Source organism: Hoplias malabaricus, chromosome X2 (genome assembly GCF_029633855.1).
Source record: "Hoplias malabaricus isolate fHopMal1 chromosome X2, fHopMal1.hap1, whole genome shotgun sequence".
NCBI classification, from domain to species: Eukaryota; Metazoa; Chordata; class Actinopteri; order Characiformes; family Erythrinidae; genus Hoplias; species Hoplias malabaricus.
Window position 1 is genome coordinate 29831511 of NC_089819.1, and position 20325 is coordinate 29851835.

At 37.8% G+C, this 20325-nt stretch overlaps 1 protein-coding gene across 2 annotated transcripts in view; it reads left to right on the forward strand.

The window, feature by feature from the left end:
* Positions 1–1854: 1854 nt before the first annotated feature.
* The window catches only part of LOC136677481 (uncharacterized), a 219927-nt gene continuing 201456 nt past the window's right edge, over positions 1855–20325 (forward strand). For both annotated transcript variants that reach the window (XM_066655040.1, XM_066655041.1), the window contains exon 1: positions 1855–1896. In XM_066655040.1, coding sequence (XP_066511137.1) covers positions 1867–1896 — 30 coding nt within the window. In that variant the 5' untranslated portion in view covers positions 1855–1866. The remainder of the gene's footprint in view (positions 1897–20325) is intronic.

The window sequence follows — 20325 nt, forward strand, 5'->3', positions numbered from 1 at the left end:
CCCATAACTTTAGGATGGCTAAATTCTTTAGAGAGACGATCAGTTTGCTCAGGAGAAAGTGGCTTGTTTTTGACTGTTATCTTCTCCTCACCTCCCTTGGTTTCCACCTGTTTAATTACCACTGGAGCAGCTTCCAACACAGAGATATTAAAATCCTCTTCTTCACTGTCTCTGGAAGAATGCCCACTGGACTGTTCTGTTTCTCTCTTAAAAGCATCCAAAGATGGATATAGCTGGTGGTTGGTAGCTTTCGTGTTGTTGCTTATCAGTCTGTCTTTCTCCTTCTCTAGCAATTCAACTTTTGCTTCAAGAAGAACAAGTGATCGCTGGCTGTGTTCACAGGTTTTCTGAGCACTGGTGGCAGCACGTTTATGATGGGAGCATTCCTCTTTTAACTGTTCAATTTTAGAATGCTGTTCTGTCATTAACAAAGAATGCCACTGCCTGAAAACCTGTACACATCCTTCAATATCTTTCTTCTTTACACATTTAGCTAGAACTGTGAAACACTGTTCCTGACTCTATTCTGAATCTTCTGAGATGTTAAACATTTTACACAGTTTAGCTTTTCTTTTTAAACAAAATCTATCTAGCATCTGTTTTAAATCTCCTTCAAATGCATCCCTGTCTGTATACTGTGCTGTTGTGTTAGTTGTGGAACTAGTCACGGATGTGGAAAAACGAGTTCCACTTACTTTCTGCATTGTAAATGCTAATATTCCAAACTACACAATTAAAGACAAAAAAGAATCAAAAACAAAACAAAACAAACAGTTGTGAGTAGATCTAATCTAACCCCGAGCCAGGACGCCACCATGAACACTGATCTAGGAACTGGTGGAAATAGGGAAACACCTAAATCCAAAGCAAACGCCGTTGCTTTTGTAAAGACCAGAGGGTATATCTAAACCTCTCTGCGCCTTCCTAAGATAAAGGTTAGAAACAAATCTAATCCGAGAACAGAAACGCCGTCTGTTCCCCAAAACCAGGAACACCTGATTCTCAGTAGGAAACGCCGTCCTACCGGATTTTACGGCCTTTGACCAGGAATAAAACTATACCTGTGTCCTTCCCACAAATACATGGGACCACATTTAAGACAAGACAACTCTCCTACCCTGGCAGTGTGTGCTGTGTTCTGAGATTTCTTTCGCTCACCCTTGTTGTATGAGGTGACAGTTCAGCTTCTTTACAGCACCAGGGTCAGCCACAAGCAGATCGTCAGAAGAACAGGATTCTTGGTCCAAATCTGACAGCAACAGGAGTTCACAGCGTCAGACAGCAGGATCCGGCCAACTACGCCAAAATTGTTGTCAGGTTGCATCCTGAATTATCTTAGAGTTCATGTGAGGAAGAGAGTGTAAGTAAAATTATTTTCAACACCAGCAATGGACATAGATTGTATAATCATCAAAAAAAAAAAAAAATGGGCAGGTGATCACAAACCTTTAGACAAACCATAGTGATACTAATAATGGTTGAATTTCTGAAAAAAAATAATTGAAGAAGATAGAACAGTGAAAAAATTCAACCTGGTTTTATTCATGAAGTCATGTACATGAATTCCCATTTATGTAGAACATTCCTTATTTCAAAATTATTATGTTCTGCTTCAATCTTTGGCCTCTGAATATACGTTCACTCAGCTTCTCTTTTTTAGACAGACATCAAATGTTTCTGGGTCTGATAGCACACTAACAGGTTCCCCCTGTGGTTTTGCTACTTCCTGTTTTCTCTAGAAAGTCTCACAATGTGATGAGGTCATTTCTGAGTATTTTTACTGATATTTTTTCCACTTCCGTGCCCCTACATAAGATCACGAGAATCTGTGCCTTGTGCCCGCGTTTCAATCATCAGGAGATCAAAATGCAACAGGAAGAACTTACAGACCAACAGGTACTAAAAAAATTATATATAAATATTACAAATTATTTTGATTTATTAATTATCCATTTTTAGATAAGCTTGTTTTCCCCCTTTTATGTTTGTTTGTTTTCTGCTGGTTAAAATAGACAAAAAAAAACTCATTATGTTTAATTGCACAATTAATAATTAATTAATTAATTTATACCGTTAGTCTATAAATATGTTATTTGAGATTATGGAATGTGGGTAGATTGTACTTTTCTCAGATTTTCTAGAATCTTCTCCCTATATTTAGATAATCTCATTATTAAAAAAAATAATGTAAAAAAAAGAAAAAATCTAAAATCCTAAATATCATGAAATTTTATCATTGATTTTTTAAATGATTATTGTGTCAACATGGCATTTAAGTTAATAATAACTCACACTTTCTGCTGAATTCCTTAAATCTTCCCAAAATTTTGAAAAAAAAAACAATTTGAAAAAATAAAACAGACTTGCAATAACATGAAGATCATGAAACTTTACTGCAAATTAATTCTTTTATAAATTAGTGAACATGGAATTTGCAACCAGAGTGGGAAAAGTAAATTGTTCATTTTCCCAATTGTTTCACAAATTCAGCAATGCCATTTGAAAAACAATGTATTACTCACAAAATCGTGAAATCTCCATCCATCCATCCATTATCTGTAACCGCTTATCCAATTTAGGGTCGCGGGGGGTCCAGAGCCTACCTGGAATCATCGGGCGCAAGGCGGGAATCGTGAAATCTATTGTTTATATATAATTTTTCTATGCAACATGTTCAAGAGAGTAGAAGGTCTGCTTTACCCTTATACCTTTTGACATCTGATTCTCAAAATATTGCATACATTTGAAAGTCATTTGTTAGACTTTGGAACTGTGTAATTTGATTGAAACTAATTTGAGAATAACAATAAAATCAAAATTGTGCAGTTTATGCCAATACTCATTTTTTTAATACATTTAGAATACGAATTACATATTTAGCCTTTTTGTTTATTATGCTTTACCTCAGACAGGCTGGAGCTTTGCCAAACACTGTAATTTGCAGCTCATGCAAATAATTATATAATGAAATAAACTCTAATCTACTGAGTGAATTAATGTGCGGATATTTTCATAATAAATTGCCACAGCAACCTTAGCTGTAGCTGTAGGAATGGAACAATAGAAAGTATGTGGCTGCCTGTAGGAATAGAGTAGGGTGGGCCCTATGTGAAGCTCTAATTGATTGGCATAGGATATTTTACATCTTATCTTACGGCTTCATCTTTTCCTGTACTGACTATTGTAACTCACTTTTATATGGTCTACCTGTTAAACTGATCATTCGTCTCCAGTATATCCAGAATTCAGCATCCAGGGCTCCTATTTTCACTAAGAATAGAGCTCATATCACTCCCATATTTCATCAATTGCATTGGCTTCTAGTAGAGTCTAGGATTAAATATAAAATTCTTCTTTTAACCTTTAAGGCTCTATATATCTCTCTGATCTTATTTCTTCATATTTTCCCTCTCACTGTCTTAGATCTTCTAACTTTGGACTTCTTACTGTGCCTTCTTTTAGACTTTCTACTCTGGGTGGTAGGTCTTTCAGTGCCGATGCCCCCAAGTGTTTTTGTAAATGATTATGCTACAATAATTTGCTCAATGCTAAATTATGGTATGATTATGCTTTTCTCAGCCAACACACTCATATGGGCAGCCCAGCTGGGTACCAGCAAGTTTTGTTCATGGGTTAAATACTGTGCAAAATTTAAATAGAAATGTTAAATGCTGTGCAAAATAGAAATAGAAAAGCTCTGATGTAGCATATACTGCTCTATGTAGAAATGGCATTTATCTTGTCCATACCATTCTACCCTAAAGACATGTATAAGGGATGTTCAAATAAGTTCTCAGTATAGGATGATGTAAAACATATGAAATTTATTATATTTTTATTTTCCTATGTAATGACACTTCCATACTTTTCAATCCCCTGAAAAAAATGTATTTCCTCTTTACTGAAAAACTTATGACTTATCGCTATTATCAGAAAATCCCTTCACACTGAACTTTTTCTTCAAATATAGGAACAGGTAAAAATAGGAACAGGAATCCACAATCAGGCACATGACAATATACTGCTTATTCATATTCTAGAACGTTCTAAAAACTAATTAAAATTACCTGCAGGATTAATAGATTATATAGATAAGGAGAACTTATAGAGTGATATGTGGTGTTATAATGAAATGCAATTTTTATCATGTGAGCATGAGCTTTACAACCCTATTATTCATTAATTTGTCTGTTATAAATTACGTAAAATGTAATCTTGAAAATCACTACAGAAATTATATTCAAGCACCTAGTTCACATGAAAGAACTGTCAGATCATGGCAGGACCAGACAAGATTACATTTTAACAATGATGAGTTTGTGATTGCCAATGTGACAAATGGCAATCATTTTTATATTTTATTAACAAGGAGTCACATGTACTTGATAAAGGAACACTTATATAAGACACTGAGCAAACAACTCACGCTCTGGCTTTAACACTGTACATGTCACCTGTTTTATTATAAAGTTAAACTGAAAAGTAGTGCAAATGAACATATCAAAAGCAGTAACAATCAGGTTTATCAAGTTAAACACTGCATTTGATCACTCTGGGAAAATGGGATGACGGGATGCTTAACCTCTGGCCTAGATTTATATGTCGCCCTGCAAAGGATTTGAGCCCCCCTCTAAGTTGTGTCCCCGCCTTGTACCCAATGATTCCCAGTATGCTTTTGACTCACAGAGACCCTGAAGTGGATAAGGGTTACAGTTAATGAACAAGTGAATTAATTTAGTTAAACTGTGTACATATAATTTTTTTTTTTTTGCATCTGTTTCATTATTCTTATCTCCAACTTGTTGTGTCTTACATACTTAATTAACATGTACAGCTTTATCAATAAACAGACATGAATTTAAGATACAGAGTTAGTTACTATTGATGGCTGTCATTTACACAGAGTGATACACAAGTTGTTCCAAACACAGTATTTATGTCTTATAACTAACTGATTGACTGATTATCCTACCTGCCAGTGCACAGTGAAGAGATTTGTCTGCAAGATGGTGAGGAAGTGGTTGCACTGACTTTCTATTGTCAGTATAACTGTTGGTTCCCTACATGACTTGCAGTGAATATTCTGTTTATGATATTAACTTGGCTACTTAGCTATAAACATGTCTGCCCTTCCATGTAACTTTAAAGATAACTGTGTAGTCAGTGGGCTCTGAATAGTTGGTAATATAAAGTGCCGTCCCCACAGGTATAATCTCCATCTCTCAGTAGCCTACACACATGCTAATGCATATTTTGCTATGGTAGAGGGCTACAATTTTTTTTAAACTTATTTGACTCTACAAATTCCAATCAAAAGCAAGTTGCTAAATCATACAAATTTACATAATTACTATAAATGCAATATAATGTACACTATATGGACAAAATTTTGGGAAAACTACACATTACACCTACAAGAGATTTTCTGACACAGTTATTAATATAGAGATTGGTTCCCCCTCCTTAGCAATAAAAAGAGGTTTGGATCTCTGCAGTTTTATCAGAGTGTACCTCATCACTCCTTATATTTGTAGCCAACTTAGAACTTGGTTGTTGCAGGCATAAACATACCAGTGTGTGGAGATGTACAGATTTATTCTGAATAAAACACCATGGGACACAGCAAGCTCATGTAGCAAACAAGTACTCTCTCCCACCCTACACCATACAGCATCCACTATGCTTCTAATATGTACATAAATATATAAAACATATGAAAAGTATGAAATACACTGACGAGGGCTTATTTGCACCTGACCTTGGATTATGATAATTTTCATAGTACACAAGAGTATTTCATTAAATCATCTCATCTCATATACTCTTTAATTAAACAAGTTCCATACAACAGCAGTATAATACTGAGGTACTACAAATAACTCATTAACTAAAATAAATAAAAAATAAAATGTAAATTTGTGATCATATTGTGTTTAAAATACTATATTAGATCCCGAGAGATCTCAGTTTTTCATATGAACCCGTATTACACAAATCATGAACGTACCTGAATAAAAAAGTATGGGACACAGTAAGCTCATGCAGCAAACCAGCGCTCTCGCCCACCCTACACGGGTAATGCCAAAAACTGTGACTGCGTTATACTGCCATATCTCATTCATATATGACATAAAACTGAGTGTTCCAAATATTTGCTCCTGAGATATTATGTAAAACATAATCAAAATATTGTTTTTTTAGTGGTTTAATACTGCATTTCAAGGAGAGCAGAGTGGCAGATCTCACCCATACAGCACCCACTATGCTTCTAATGAACCCAGGGATATTCCTGTACGACAGTTTAACCTGTTTAACATCTGATGAAGTGAGCCTTGACACATGTGAAGCTTTAAGGAAATGCTTCATGATCTGCACAAACCTTTCTGTTAATCTATTGGTAGAAGGGTGGTAAGGAGAAGACTGGATGTGTTTTTTCTTCTCAAATTCTTCCAAAATGAACTGAGGACATTAGTCACTTTTGGTTTTCCCGAACAATTTAAATGAACTTTTCATCTAGTTTTTTAATGGTTTTCTCAGTAGTAATATATAATAGTAATATAGGCACTTACTGGCAAATTACTATGTGCATCAGTGAGTGTGTTTACATGCCCTGAATAATCTGATTACTGCAGAAAATCAGATTTTGTCAGTAATCTAATCACCATGTTTACATGCGCTTCAGTGTATCTTCTGCATTCCATCCACTCAGTACTATATCCATCACTGTAGATCTTAATGGATAAAATCTTGTGTGTGATTGCATTTGTACAGATATGTACAATGGTGGTGCTTCTGTCTGCTAAATAAATAGAAGTTGTCTTCATGTTTTTGTACCGCGTAGCTGACTTACATTCTGGGGTGCATCTACTATTGTCTTTTGAAGGAGCTTTGTGCAACCCTCAAGAGTCAATCACATGTATCAATTATTTGATTGACTCTGAGCCTGTAGTCTTTCAATCTCTGTAAGGTAGCATTTGTTTTCTCAAATGCTCCACTTCTTTCTTACCAGAATGTCATTCAAATAACATTGAACTCCTGAATGTCCACGCACAATGGACAGATGCAATCCCATATGCAACCTCTGGCAAAAATTATGGAATCACCACTCTTTGAGGATGTTCTTTCAGTTGTTTAATTTTGAAAGAAACAAATGTAATTGTCATAGTTGGTCACAGTTGTTTTATTTTATAACTATTATAAGAAAAAATTATAGAATCAGTCAATTCTGAGAAAAGTATGAAATCAGGAGAAAAACACGGTATGATTACTATATGTTTTTAATACACCACCTCTGGCTTTTATAACAGCTTGTTTTGCTGAATTGTTGTCTTCCAGCTAACTCTGTGAACAAATCATTAATGTAAAATACTGGGTATTGGTCCACTTTTAACACAGGATTAAATATCACTTTGAAATATCCACATATCCTGATGGATCCATACTTTTTCATAACAGGTAAAATTGGTCCAAATTACTAAGACTGAAAGGTTGTGTGGAGTCCACTCTTAACCAATTATTCTAAATGCACTTCTGCTTTTGGTCTAAAAGCATAACAAACTGGCCTGGCTTTCAAAAACTTGTGTTTGGTGTCTGGCTTGGTGCCCAGCTTAACTGTTATGTTTGCAATACTACCAAGGTAATTCCGAAATGCATAAGCATGTTTGTTCAGAAGTTCAATCAATCTCGAGTCTTCCTTTGACACCATGTGTATTGCAGGCCAGTACAGTGTAATTTCATCCAGCCAAGCACAGTCAAGTATGGGTGGGTAATTCCTTTCAATATACAATGGCAATTTAGCTGTTTGTTCATTCAGCTGGTCAATGACATTGACAACACCTCTCACAAGCACCTGTTCATGTGTATGTCAATGCGATGTTAGATGGATTTTGAGGTAGATTTAAGATGAGTCAAGATGGTGCTGTTTGGGTGGCAGCTAGTTACAGTAGCTCTGTGCATGTTTATGTGTTTTTGTATGTTGTTGTACCTTTTTCTTGTTTTTTCCGGCACAAGTCTTAGTCGGAAGTGTGCACTTAAGGACGGACAATTCATGAGACTGTGGATTTGTATTTTTCTCTTGTTGGGAATACTTAAATCGGCATTAGCGGACCCTTTCAGCCATGGCTCCATTGTTTACACTCGAGAACAACTATTAGCACAGGGTAGCACCAAGGTACTCCCTGAGATGAGACCAGTGATCCCTGAGGAGCTAAGGAGAAGGAGACGGGGGTGCAGAGCTGGAACGAAGTGCCAGGAGAAGAAAAGACGGTATAAATCATGTATACCATCTGTCATCATGGGGAACGTGAGATCTCTTCCTAATAACCAGGCTGCAGAGGGAATACCGGGAATGTAGCATTATGTGCTTCAGAGACCTGGCTGAATGAATTCACACCGGACTCACACGTCACTTTGGAAGGTTTTGAACTTGTGAGAGTGGACAGGAAAGTAAAGGAAAGTGGTAAGAGGAAAGGAGGGGGTGTAGCGATGTTTGTGAACCATAAATGGTATAATTCAGGGCACGTTTGGGTGAAAGAGCAGTAAGGAAATTGAACTGCTAGCGGTTAGCATTATTATATTATAATATTATATATAATATTATAGCCATATTATCTCCCGAGTTAATTCTCGCATGTTATCACGATAATTGTATACATCCCCCAGTCAGCCGATGCTGTGACAGCCTGGGAGGTGCTTACACACTGTAGTGTCGAAACTACAGATGTCACATCCTGAGTCCCTGCTCTGAATTTCTGGTGACTTTAATCATGCCTCACTGTCCTCCACTCTCCCAACATTCACTCAGTATGTTAAGTGTCACACCAGAGACTAGATATAATGTACGTGAATAGTAAGAATGCTTATTGTTCATCACCCCTTCCCCCGCTGGGTCGTTCGGATCACAACCTGGTTCTTCTGTCCCATGTATACATACCAGTGGTGAATAGACAGCCACCCACCAAGAGGTATGTAAGGATCTGGTCTGAGGAAACCAGTAGCGCACTGAGGGACTGTTTTGACACCACGGACTGGGATGTGTTATGTGAACCTCATGGGGAAGATGTCGACAGCTTGACTGGATGCATCACAGACTACTTTAACTTCTGTGTGGAAAATACTGTGCCTACCAGGAAGGTATGGTGTTTTTCCAACAATAAATAAAAAATGGGTGACCCCTGAATTAAATGTCCTGTTAAATGAAAAGAAGAGGGTTTTTAAGTCCGGCGACAAGGAGGGGCTTAGAAGATGCAGAAGGAGCTGAAGAGGGGGATGAGGAAGGGGAAGGACAAATACAGAAGGAAGCTGGAGGAGAGCCTCAAGGGGTGCAACACTCAGTCTGAGAAGAGTTCCACTTCTATGGAAAACTTCATGTGTGGTTCCAATTCCAAAGACTGCACACACTAGGGAGCCTAACCACCTCAGGCCAATAGCTCTAACCTCTCACCTAATGAAGACCATGGAGAGAATTGTCCTCACTCACCTTCGACACCTGGTAAATAGCGGGATGTACCCCCTGCAGTTCGCGTATCGACTGGGCATTGGTGTGGAGAACGCTGTCATCTACATGCTACACCGAACACTCTCGCACTTAGAGGGCACAGAGAGCGCTGTAAGAGTATTGTTCTTTGACTTTTCCAGTGCTTTCAATACAATCCAGCCACCACTACTAAGAGGGAAATTGGAGGGAGCTGGTGTCAACTGTCATCTGGCTGCATGGATCACTGATTACCTCACCAACAGACGAGGCTACGTGACTGCATGTCTGATGTGGTGGTCTGCAGCACGGGGGGCCCCCAGGGTACAGTTTTCTCTGCTTTTCTATTTACACTCTACACATCAGACTTCAGTTATAACTCAGACAGCTGCCACCTCCAGAAGTTCTGTGATGATACGGCCATTGTTGGACGTGTGTCAGAGGGGAACGATCTGGAGTATAGAGAGGTCATCACCAACTTTGTGGACTGGTGTCACTTAAACAAATTGTGTATTAATGCCAGCAAGACAAAGGAGGTGGTGACTGATTTCAGAAAGAAGCATATCCAATTTGCACCAGTGAACATCCAGGGTGTGGACATTGCGATTGTGAAGGAGTATAAATACCTGGCCGTTCACCTTAGCAATAAACTGGACTGGTCAATAAACACAAATGTCTTGTACAAGAAGGGCCAAAGTCATCTCCACTTGTTGAGGAGGCTTAGTTCCTTTGGGGTGTGCAGGACACTGCTAAGGACTTTTTACGACATTGCGGTGGCTTCAGTGATTTTCTACGCTGTGGTCTGTTGGGGCTGTGGAAGCTCTAATAGGGACAGGAAGAGGCTAAATAAACTGGTCAGAAAGGCTGGCTCAGTCTTAGACTGTCCTCTGGACTCCATAGAGGAGGTGGGGGAAAGGAGAATGTTAGCAAAACTGACATCAATCATGGATAACCCCTCTCACCCCCTATATGTGACAGTGGGAGCCTTGAACAGCTCCTTTAGCAGATGACTGTTACACCCACAGGGTAGGAAGGAGAGATATCGAAGGTCATGTGCAATAACTTCTCATATGCAACCATCTCTGCATGGTTGTATGGGTTATATGTTTCTGTGAATATGTACGTTTTTAAAGTCTTTTTCTACATTGTTTTTATTGCCCCTCCCCCCCTTCTTGTCCAATGCCTAAGATTGTGTGCTGCTGTAACAAGTGAATTTCCCCGATGTGGGATCAATAAAGTCAAGTCTAGTCTAGATGATTTCAATACCTTCTGTAAACGCTATCTGTTATGATGGGGACTGCTGCACCAGTATCAATTTCCATATGTATTGGGTGTACATCAATTAAAGGTGATCCACCAACGATGGGCAGTATGATCAGCCATACAGCCATACCCCTCTTCTGAACTGTCACACTCTGTGCCTTTGCCTTGTTTTTTTTTTGTGCATTTTTTAAATTTTTTTTTAAACCCAAATATAGATATAGATATATAGATAAATATACTTTTGGTTCAACTTTTATTTCCTTTGAGATGTTCCCCTTTTTGGTTTTACATGCACATTAAATGTGACTTTGGTTTCCACATTTTCTGCACACCAAACCCTTAATCTGCTGCTAGAATACCAGGTCAATCACACCTGTATCTTATACTCATGGCCTTGCTCTTTTCAGAGAAATTAAGTTTATGTTGAGTATCAGGGCTTCCAACTTTGAGGGATTTGTGTGAGGGAGGTTTGGAGTGATGCACCATTAAGCTTTCCTTCCCACCATCTCACACTCAGGTTTCCAGTTGCATTTCATCATGTCTGCCTGACATTGATTCTTGGACGACAGCTCACCATCTGAAGCTCAGGCCTAGCAAGAGTGAACTTATGTTCATTCTTGGAATGGCCGGTCCTCACCATGATCTTGCTATATCATTTGAGTCCTCAATGGTTCTATCTGTAGATGCAAGAAGCCTTGGTGTGATTCCGGATTGCTAGCTATTGTTCGCAACCCATATCACAAACCTCACCGGTAATGCAGATTTCTACTGCACAACATGCAGCGGATCCGACCCTTTCATTTTCATTCATTCAGGGTTATCTCCCAGGCAGGGTACATTTAGTTCTAATGGTTGTACTCATAGGGATGCTTCTTGGATCATGTTTGTCTGGATCTTCACTGCAGACCTGTTTGCCATGGGAGACCCTACTGGTAGCTAACAGCTCCCAAAGACATAGCCCTGAATGTCATGAGACCACACAAGCCCTTCCGCAATGACAAGGCCCTGATCCAGGAAGATACATCCTTAGAAATACAAATACTGTACAATATAAACATAAATACTGGCACTGCAAATTTGTGTTTGTGCTTAGTTGGCTCATTTACATTTACATTTATAGCATTTAACAGATGCTCTTATCCAGTACTTTGTGTTCAGACAATGTGTATCCTAGCTAATAAAAATAGGTTAAAGGTCTTTGCTCAGTCTGTTGCCATTGCAACCCTGAAATGGACAAGCAGATAAAATAATGATGATGAAGATGATGAGTGTTCTGACATCCCATTCTAAATCCACGGGTATTTATATGAAGTTAGCTCCCCCCTTCAGCAATAACAGGAGGTTTGGAGCTCTGCCATTATTGTGTTAGTAAAGCGCTTGCAACATTTACTGACTGCATGAATTAGCACTCTGTGACTCTGCTGTGTAATTATATATGATCCTCCACTGGGTTGATGAGTTGCTGTGGTTCCTAATCTCTTCCTGTTTTTAATAACCCTACTCAAAGTTTATCATGGAATATCTAAGAGGAAATCTCATACAATCATTTGTATTTACATGCTTTAAAATATAATATAAACGAATACAGATTATACCTATACCTAGAACATACCAATTGGGAGCAGTGACTGGCACTAAATAATTTTTTGTATACAAAAAAAAATCAGTACCATCTGAATGTAGCTGGGTAAGCACAGCGCCAACCCCATAACCTGAAGCATCTATGGTAACTATGGTTTGACATGATTGGTTTAACAGTGTGAGAGCTGAGCTGCTGAGTTTCTAAACCTCTCAAAACTCTTTTTTTCCTGTTGTGTCCAGTCAAATGAAGCAGGGCCATGAAGTAACCTACCTAATGGCTCCACTAAAGCTGCATAATTGATTGAAAATTGAAAATTGATTGCTTCCTTTCACCCTATTCTTGAATTGTCAGGACCACCACAGAGCATGTATGATTTGGGTGGTGAAGATTTTAAATATCTCAGTGTCAGTGCTGGATTGAGAATAGTCCAAAAAACCAAGAACATCTAGCTGACATCGCCATGTCCACTGATGAAGGACTAGAGGATGACCAACACACACTGTTCAGCATCATAAAAACTACTGTCTCTGACATTACATCTACAAGGTGGACCAATGAACTGTGTGTGTTTAACGAAGTGGACAGTGAATGGACACAACACACACTAACACACCACCACCAGATGGCAGTGCTGCACTGAGAATGATTCACCACACAAATCATACCTACTAAATGGGAGTCCAGTGGATGTCCTGACCATTGAAGAACAGCATGAAAGAGGGGAAATAAAGTATACAGTGCAACAAATGTTCTGTATGCTTTAATTATGAAAATACAAAGTGCTCCTCTGTGGTCTTTAGAAATCAGAGAATAGAAAGTGATTGTAGAAACAAGGTGATCATAAAGGTATGGTGCACAGACACACACACACACACACACACACACACATTATATCCAACAACACTACAATGGCATGTAAGGCCTTATACTTGCAAATGTAAGCAAAATTTCTATATCTCAATACATTCAAATCCCACTTCCCCTCCCTCCCCTTTGTGCTGCTTCACCACAATTAGTATCAGATGACAAGAGCTAGAGAAAGAGAACAAGAGAGGAGAACCAACACATTAGCTGCACATAACTAGCACAGCTAACTTAACAAATTGAGGGTCAGAGAAGCTGTAGCTAACTGCTCAAAAGGTGCACAATGTTTTCAAGTGGCTGGTTCAATCAGACAAAAATATACAACCAAATCATCCAGATATGAAGAGCAACCTGAAAGATCACCCACCACAGTATTAATCAGTCTTTTGAATATTGCTGGTGCATTTTTCAAACCAAAAGCCATGACTGTATATTGAAAACATGTATCAGGAGTAACAAAAGCAGATATATCTGAGGCTTCAGATGTCAAACCCAGCAGGCACAGGACGTCAATTCGACGTCAGAAAGGCGTTGGTCTCTAACGTCTAATCGGGTTGACGTCTAAACCCAACGTTGCCTTGACAACAAGCTTCAACGTTGGACAGACGTTGAATTTTTGCTGGAAATGAAATCGGGTTGACGTCATAGCCCGACGTTGCCTTGACAACAATTTTCAACATTGGACAGACGTTGAATTTTAGTTGGAAATGAAAATCGAATTGACGTCTAAATCCAACATTGAGGTTACATCAAGACTCAACGTTGGTTAGACGTTGAAGTATGGTTAGTAATCAAAATCAGATATTACTCAAAAATTAACATCAGGATGACATCAAGACCCAATGTTGTGTAGATGTTGATTTTTAGTTGGAAATGAAAATCGGGTTGACGTCTAAACCCAACATTGATGTGACATCAAGACTCAACGTTGGTTAGACGTTGAAGTATGGTTAAGATGATGTCATGTTCCAATGTTGTATAGATGTTGATTTTTAGTTGGAAATGAAAATCGGGTTGACGTCAAAACCCAACATCGGTGTGACATCAAGACCCAACGTAGGTTAGATGTTGAATTATGGTTAAGTTGATGTCATGTTCCAATATTGTATAGATGTTGATTTTTTGTTGGAAATGAAAATCGGGTTGATGTCAAAACCCAACATTGGTGTGACATCAACACCCAATGTAATTTAGACACTGAATTATGGTTAGTAATCAAAGTCAGATATTACTCAAAAATTAACGTTTGGATGACGTCAAGCTCCAATGTTGCATAGATGTTGTTTTAGTTGTAAATGAAAATCGTGTCGAAGTCTAACCCCCAACACTGGTATGACATCGAGACTCAACACTACTGTATTTCACATTTACAGCATACTACTGTAATTAAATAATAATACTTACTGTATTTTTACAGGAACATTAATGTATTTCAACTTTATAAAATACTACTGTAATTGAATAACAATACTTTACTGTGAATATTGGGATTTACAGTAAATAACTGGCAAGAGTTTCCAGCCATTTACTGCATTTTTACAGGAACACTGAACACTGTACAGGAACATTGTATTAAAAATTTACAGAATACTACTGTAATTGCATAATACAATGTTTTACTCTAAATATTTAAGTGTACAGTAATCCTTTCAGCAGATTTGCCAGCCATTTACTGCCATTTTTTCAGAAACAATACCTTTTTACAGTGGAAAACTAATTACAAACAGTATCTAAATTACATTCAATTCTTTATGTATACTGAACAATACCAGCATGTAATTTTTTTGTATTAAGATTATAGTGTTACTATTAAATAAAAAAAAAAATCCAAAGTCTGCCAAGCATGAATACTGTAAAAATACTATAACCATTACACACACAAAAGAAGTCAAAATCTACATTTAGAATTAAAATCAGTGATACACTTTATTAAAACTGAATATATGCAAAATGTGGACAAATTTCAAGTACTACATAACATGTTCAAATCATTTATGTTTTTACTTGAACTTTATGTTTTTGTCCCTTGATGATATTGCTTTTTTTTTCTAACCAAAAATACTTCACAATATCCAATTACATTATTGCCTTGATGAATTACAAGAAAGGTGCCCAAATCTTTATAGTAAAACATTACGTTATATCACATGACTTTTGATCTTACCAGACCACACAAATAGTGACCGTAAAACATCATGAAAAATGTAATTAAAAATATGCAATCTGGATTACTTAAACTTTGTATTTCAAATATCATCAGTGAACCCAACATGTTACTGACTTAGAGTCAGTTTTGCGTTGAACATGACCCTTTAAATAAAATTATATTCAAAGTCCATCAGTTTCTTTAAAGAGAGGATACACACGGATGCATGGTTCAGGACTTCTTGGTTGCTCTTTACGTTGACCACCCCTGGGGCTTTGTACCAATGAGGCATCTATAAAAATAAAAATTCCATAATTAGTAACAGCATGTGGAAAGGCACAAAAAACTTAATAATAAAAATAGTGTACACAAAGCTTAGAGGATACAGTAAGGGGAAGATCTGATGGCATCATGGGCAAGACAATTTTTAAAACTAAACATAGCACAAAAAAAAGAAAATTTATTTTTGGTAGAAAGGTAGATTATATCTTTGTTGTAACAATGCTTCCTGGCAATAAATCTTATACTGTTGTAATCATGTTAATTTCCCTTTGAAATGGTGCCGTATTTGTGGGATGAGCAGTAGAGATGGGTATGTGGGTTGTGCAAATGAAACATTAGCCCAATCCTCCCTGCCGATGCCAAAGAGCTTATTCTGCCATTGACTCGTTTGGTGGGTTGTTACTGACTGACTGATGTTTGAAGAAACAAGACATATTGGCAATTTAACAATTTATTCTTTTAACAAATAGGAGCCTCAGTAGCGTGTGGAAGAACCATAAACAGCCAAGCACCTTCTCCTCATGATGGTCACCATCCTGGTTACACACTGCTGGTCACAAACATGGTTGTGTTGGTCACTGTGGCACGAACAGCACGCCCAAGCTGATCCCACAAGTGTTCATTGGGGTTGAGGTCAGGACTGCTGGCAGGCCATTTCATCTTCTCCACTACCAAATTCTGGAGGTAGTCTCTGATAAACACCGCTCTGTGGGGGCAAGCGTTGTCATTTTGGAGGATAGAGTTTCGTCCCAGACTCTGGAGATATGGGATTGCCATTGGTTGTAGAATTTCATCTCAATATCTTTTTCTGCATTGAGATTGCTTCCAATGACGATAAGCCTCGTTTTCCAGTGAAGGAAATGCCGCATCACACCATCACACAAAATAAGCTATATTGGAAATTGAAATTTTAGGGCTGCCTTTCCAGAAATTAATGGAGGCTTGAGCAAATATAGGTCACTTGTCCTTCCACTGTCAGCAAACATCTTGCATTGGTCAAAAATTCCACTGTAATTATAAATCAAATGTTTCTTAAACTTTCAATATACTTGCAAGTATCTTGCAATTATATATACATACCCAGAATAAACATGAGGACTCACAGGCAGGTTAAGGGTTTCAAAATCAGCAGCTGTGGCACTTGCCTAAATGATGAGAATATAAATTCTTTTAAGTCTTCAACATTTACCATTGCAGTTTTCAATGACATGTCAAATTAAAACCTATATGATATAGCCTAGGTCTAGTTTCAGTTTTGCTGTTTTAATGATACCTGTAAATGTGAGCCTTAAATGCAGCCAACTTCCTGAAAGTCATGGCATGACGAGACTCTCCACATTTAAAACATATAGTACAGAGAAATAAGATGTCATTTCATATGCATTACATGAACCAACACACTACATTTGTGATCACAGAACTGATAGACAACATTTAGTATTTAGACACTTTGAATGCAATACTCTTAACTAAACTCTGATAAACAATTAAAATGTACACATAAACACTTAGCCAAGCTAATTAATTAATAGTTTTGTATACCTGGCTAGCAAATAGGTTCTTCCCTTCAAAATCTGACTATAAACTAAATAACAAAAATGGGAGTCTCAAATCAGATTTGGAATGGTATGGAGCCCCTAAAGGGACTGGGGGAAAAATTAAAAAAGACTATTGATTTTGCGTTCCCTCGCAAACATAATTGCATTCCCTCGCCAATACATTGCGCTCCTTTGCAAATGTTTTATGATACACAATTGTCTTTGATACGGAGCCCCTAAAGGGACTGGGGAAAAAAGACTTTTTGCGTTCCCTCGCAAATATTTTGTGGGCTCCATAGTACTGTGATTGCTGTTGATTATGTGCTTGCTGTGCATGTCAGGTGAACTATGGAGCAGGTCGTTGATTTTTACTTAGATCTTGGACTGAAATATAAAGACATAGCATTTCTTCTCGGCAGAAAACATGGGTATGTTATTGGGGAACACCAACTGAAACGTTTGATGCTGTGTTGTTAATTGCTTAGCAAAGAGGATGAGAGAATTTAAAGTGCAAGCACATGGACAAAGGTTACGTGAACAGTATAGAGATACAGACAATGAACACAGTTTCCAATCAGTGGGAGAGAAAGGAGAGTGAACACCTAAATAAATGTGTAGCTATTGGTAGTGTATTGGAGTAATGTGTGTATGTGTGTAAAAGTCAGTCAGAAAAGGGTATCCTGTTTTTACTGCAGTTAAAAAAAACCAACAAACAAACAAAAAAAAAAACTAAACTAAATGCATGGTGAAGCGAACAGCTCACTAGCTCCACAGCCGTGTCTGGAGTCAGCGCGCTGAGCCACGTCTCTGTAAAAATCAGTCTGCAACGTGCCCTGAGATCTCTGTGTCTTGCACCAATGCCTTACACCCTCCATCTTGTTATTGAATGATTGGATTTTTGCTATAGACTTTGCTTGGTAAAGGTTTTTCGTTAAGATTCTTAGCTTGACCCCTACCCCAGTCAATAACAATAAAAAAAAAACCAGCCGTCCACACTTTTACTATCTTTCATGAAGCCGCCTACGTCTCATACACCTGTTACTATGGAAATACATGGAACTACGGTGTTCTGACTTGCACTTTCAGGATACTACAGAACGTATATAAACCTGTTGTTCACAACTTCTGATGTGAGGCAGTTTCTTACAGGTGTATGAACGATTCGCACTGGCAACGAAACTGTGTGTTAGTAGAGATAAATAAATACATATATCATCTCTGTTTCAAGTGGCTGGATTTCACCTGGAAACTGCAGTGTCCTGATGTGTTGACTGAGCTACAAAGGCAATTGTGTATCATAAAACATTTGCAAAGGAGCGCAATGTATTTGCGAGGGAATACAATTATGTTTGCAAGGGAACGCAAAATCAAGTCTTCTTTTATTTTTTCCCCCAGTCCCTTTAGGGGCTTGGTAGAATGGAGCTCAAAATTCTGCAGCAAAATACAGTAGCATATAATTCTCAATACGGCACAAAGTAAAATCTATTTCACAGCTAAATCTCCCCCCATCTTGCACCTCATTCACACATGACACTCCAAATATGTATTAGCTAGGAACCTGCTAGTAATATTTCAATAAGTCAAGCTTACTAACAAAACAAGCTGCACCTACATTATCCACAGAGTCATCTATTCAAACCACCTCCATTATGAACTACAGAAGTATCAGAAGAAAGGGTACTCACAACAATCATAGCAGTTTTTGGCATCTTCCCCAGGGGCACATCTAGAGTGATAAGCTTTCAAGATATTTACATGGCATACACATTTTTTACATTAGGGAGTCTTAATTACATAATCTTTGTCACTTAGTTCTTTTGTACCGTATATGGTCCAGAAAACCTAGCAGCAAGAGAATAACCTAAAAATGCCAACAAAGCCAGAACTTGGTCACCCGGAGTAAAAATGCGAAAGACCACCTTTCTGTCAGAAGTTCTCTTAAAATTTGCTTGAGATAAATTCAAATGCAACTCTATGCAACCTCTGATGAAACTTGTTTACTTAAACACATAATTATGTAAAAGAAACTTTAGTGGCTTCTCCTCCAGCACCATTAACCAGAAATGACTCTTTGAGAAACTTTAGTGGACCAAGGACTGTATGTGCAAAAACGATAAAGAAAGAGACTCTTGTAATGCTTCAAGAGCAGCAAAAAAAACCCAGAGGGACACCTTCATCCCACGTCCAAACAAAATTTATGGAGCATATAATTTAAGGACTGATGCAAATGCTCCAAGCACCTTGGTACCCAGAGTGATATGAACTAGAAACAATATGATGTATTTTCAAGGTTTTCATGACCTGTGCAAAGAGTTTAGACAAAAAATGTGCACCTTGGTCAGTTTTAATTACCCTAGTCTAAAAGTTGAGAAAAATCTAACTAATGCTTGGATCATACTAGAAGATCTCATTTTCTTAAGGGTACTGCCTCTGGAAAGCGTGTAGCCATGCACATAACAGTATGAAGGAACTGGTATCAGATTTTGACTTTGGGAAGGGCCTATACAGTCAACCAAAACAATATCAAATGTTTCACCAACAACCAGGGTAGGACACAAAGTAGTTGGAAGGACCATTTGATTTGTTTGACAGACATGACATTAACTACAATATTTTGAAATGTCAGTTTTCATCCCAGGCCAAACGAAATGCTTGAGAATGTGATTGTATATATTCGTAATGCCTAAATGACCAGCCCTTGGACTGTCATAGGCTAAAGACAACACTTGCTGTCTATATCTTAACAAATGATTTTGTTCTCATGTCTCATCAATGCCAGGTTGGTGCTACTTGACCTCAGTGCAGCTTTCGATATGATAGAACACAATATTCTCCTAGAATGGTTAGAAAACATGGTTGGAATCAAAGAGACAGCCCAACATTGTGCAAATCCTACTTAACAGAACATTATCAGTTGGTAAAGATAAACGATTTATCTTCCAATTTATTTTGGAATTCTGCAAGGCTCTATTTTAGGACCACAAATACACTGCTCCAAAAAACAATAATAATAATAAATAAAGAGAACAACTTTAACTCCAAGACACTTCTGTGAAATCAACCTATCCAGTTAGGAAGCAACATTGATTGTGAACCAATTTCACCTCCTGTTGTGTAAATGGAACAGACAACATGCAGAAATCAAAGGCAATTAGCAAGACACCCCTATAAATGAGTG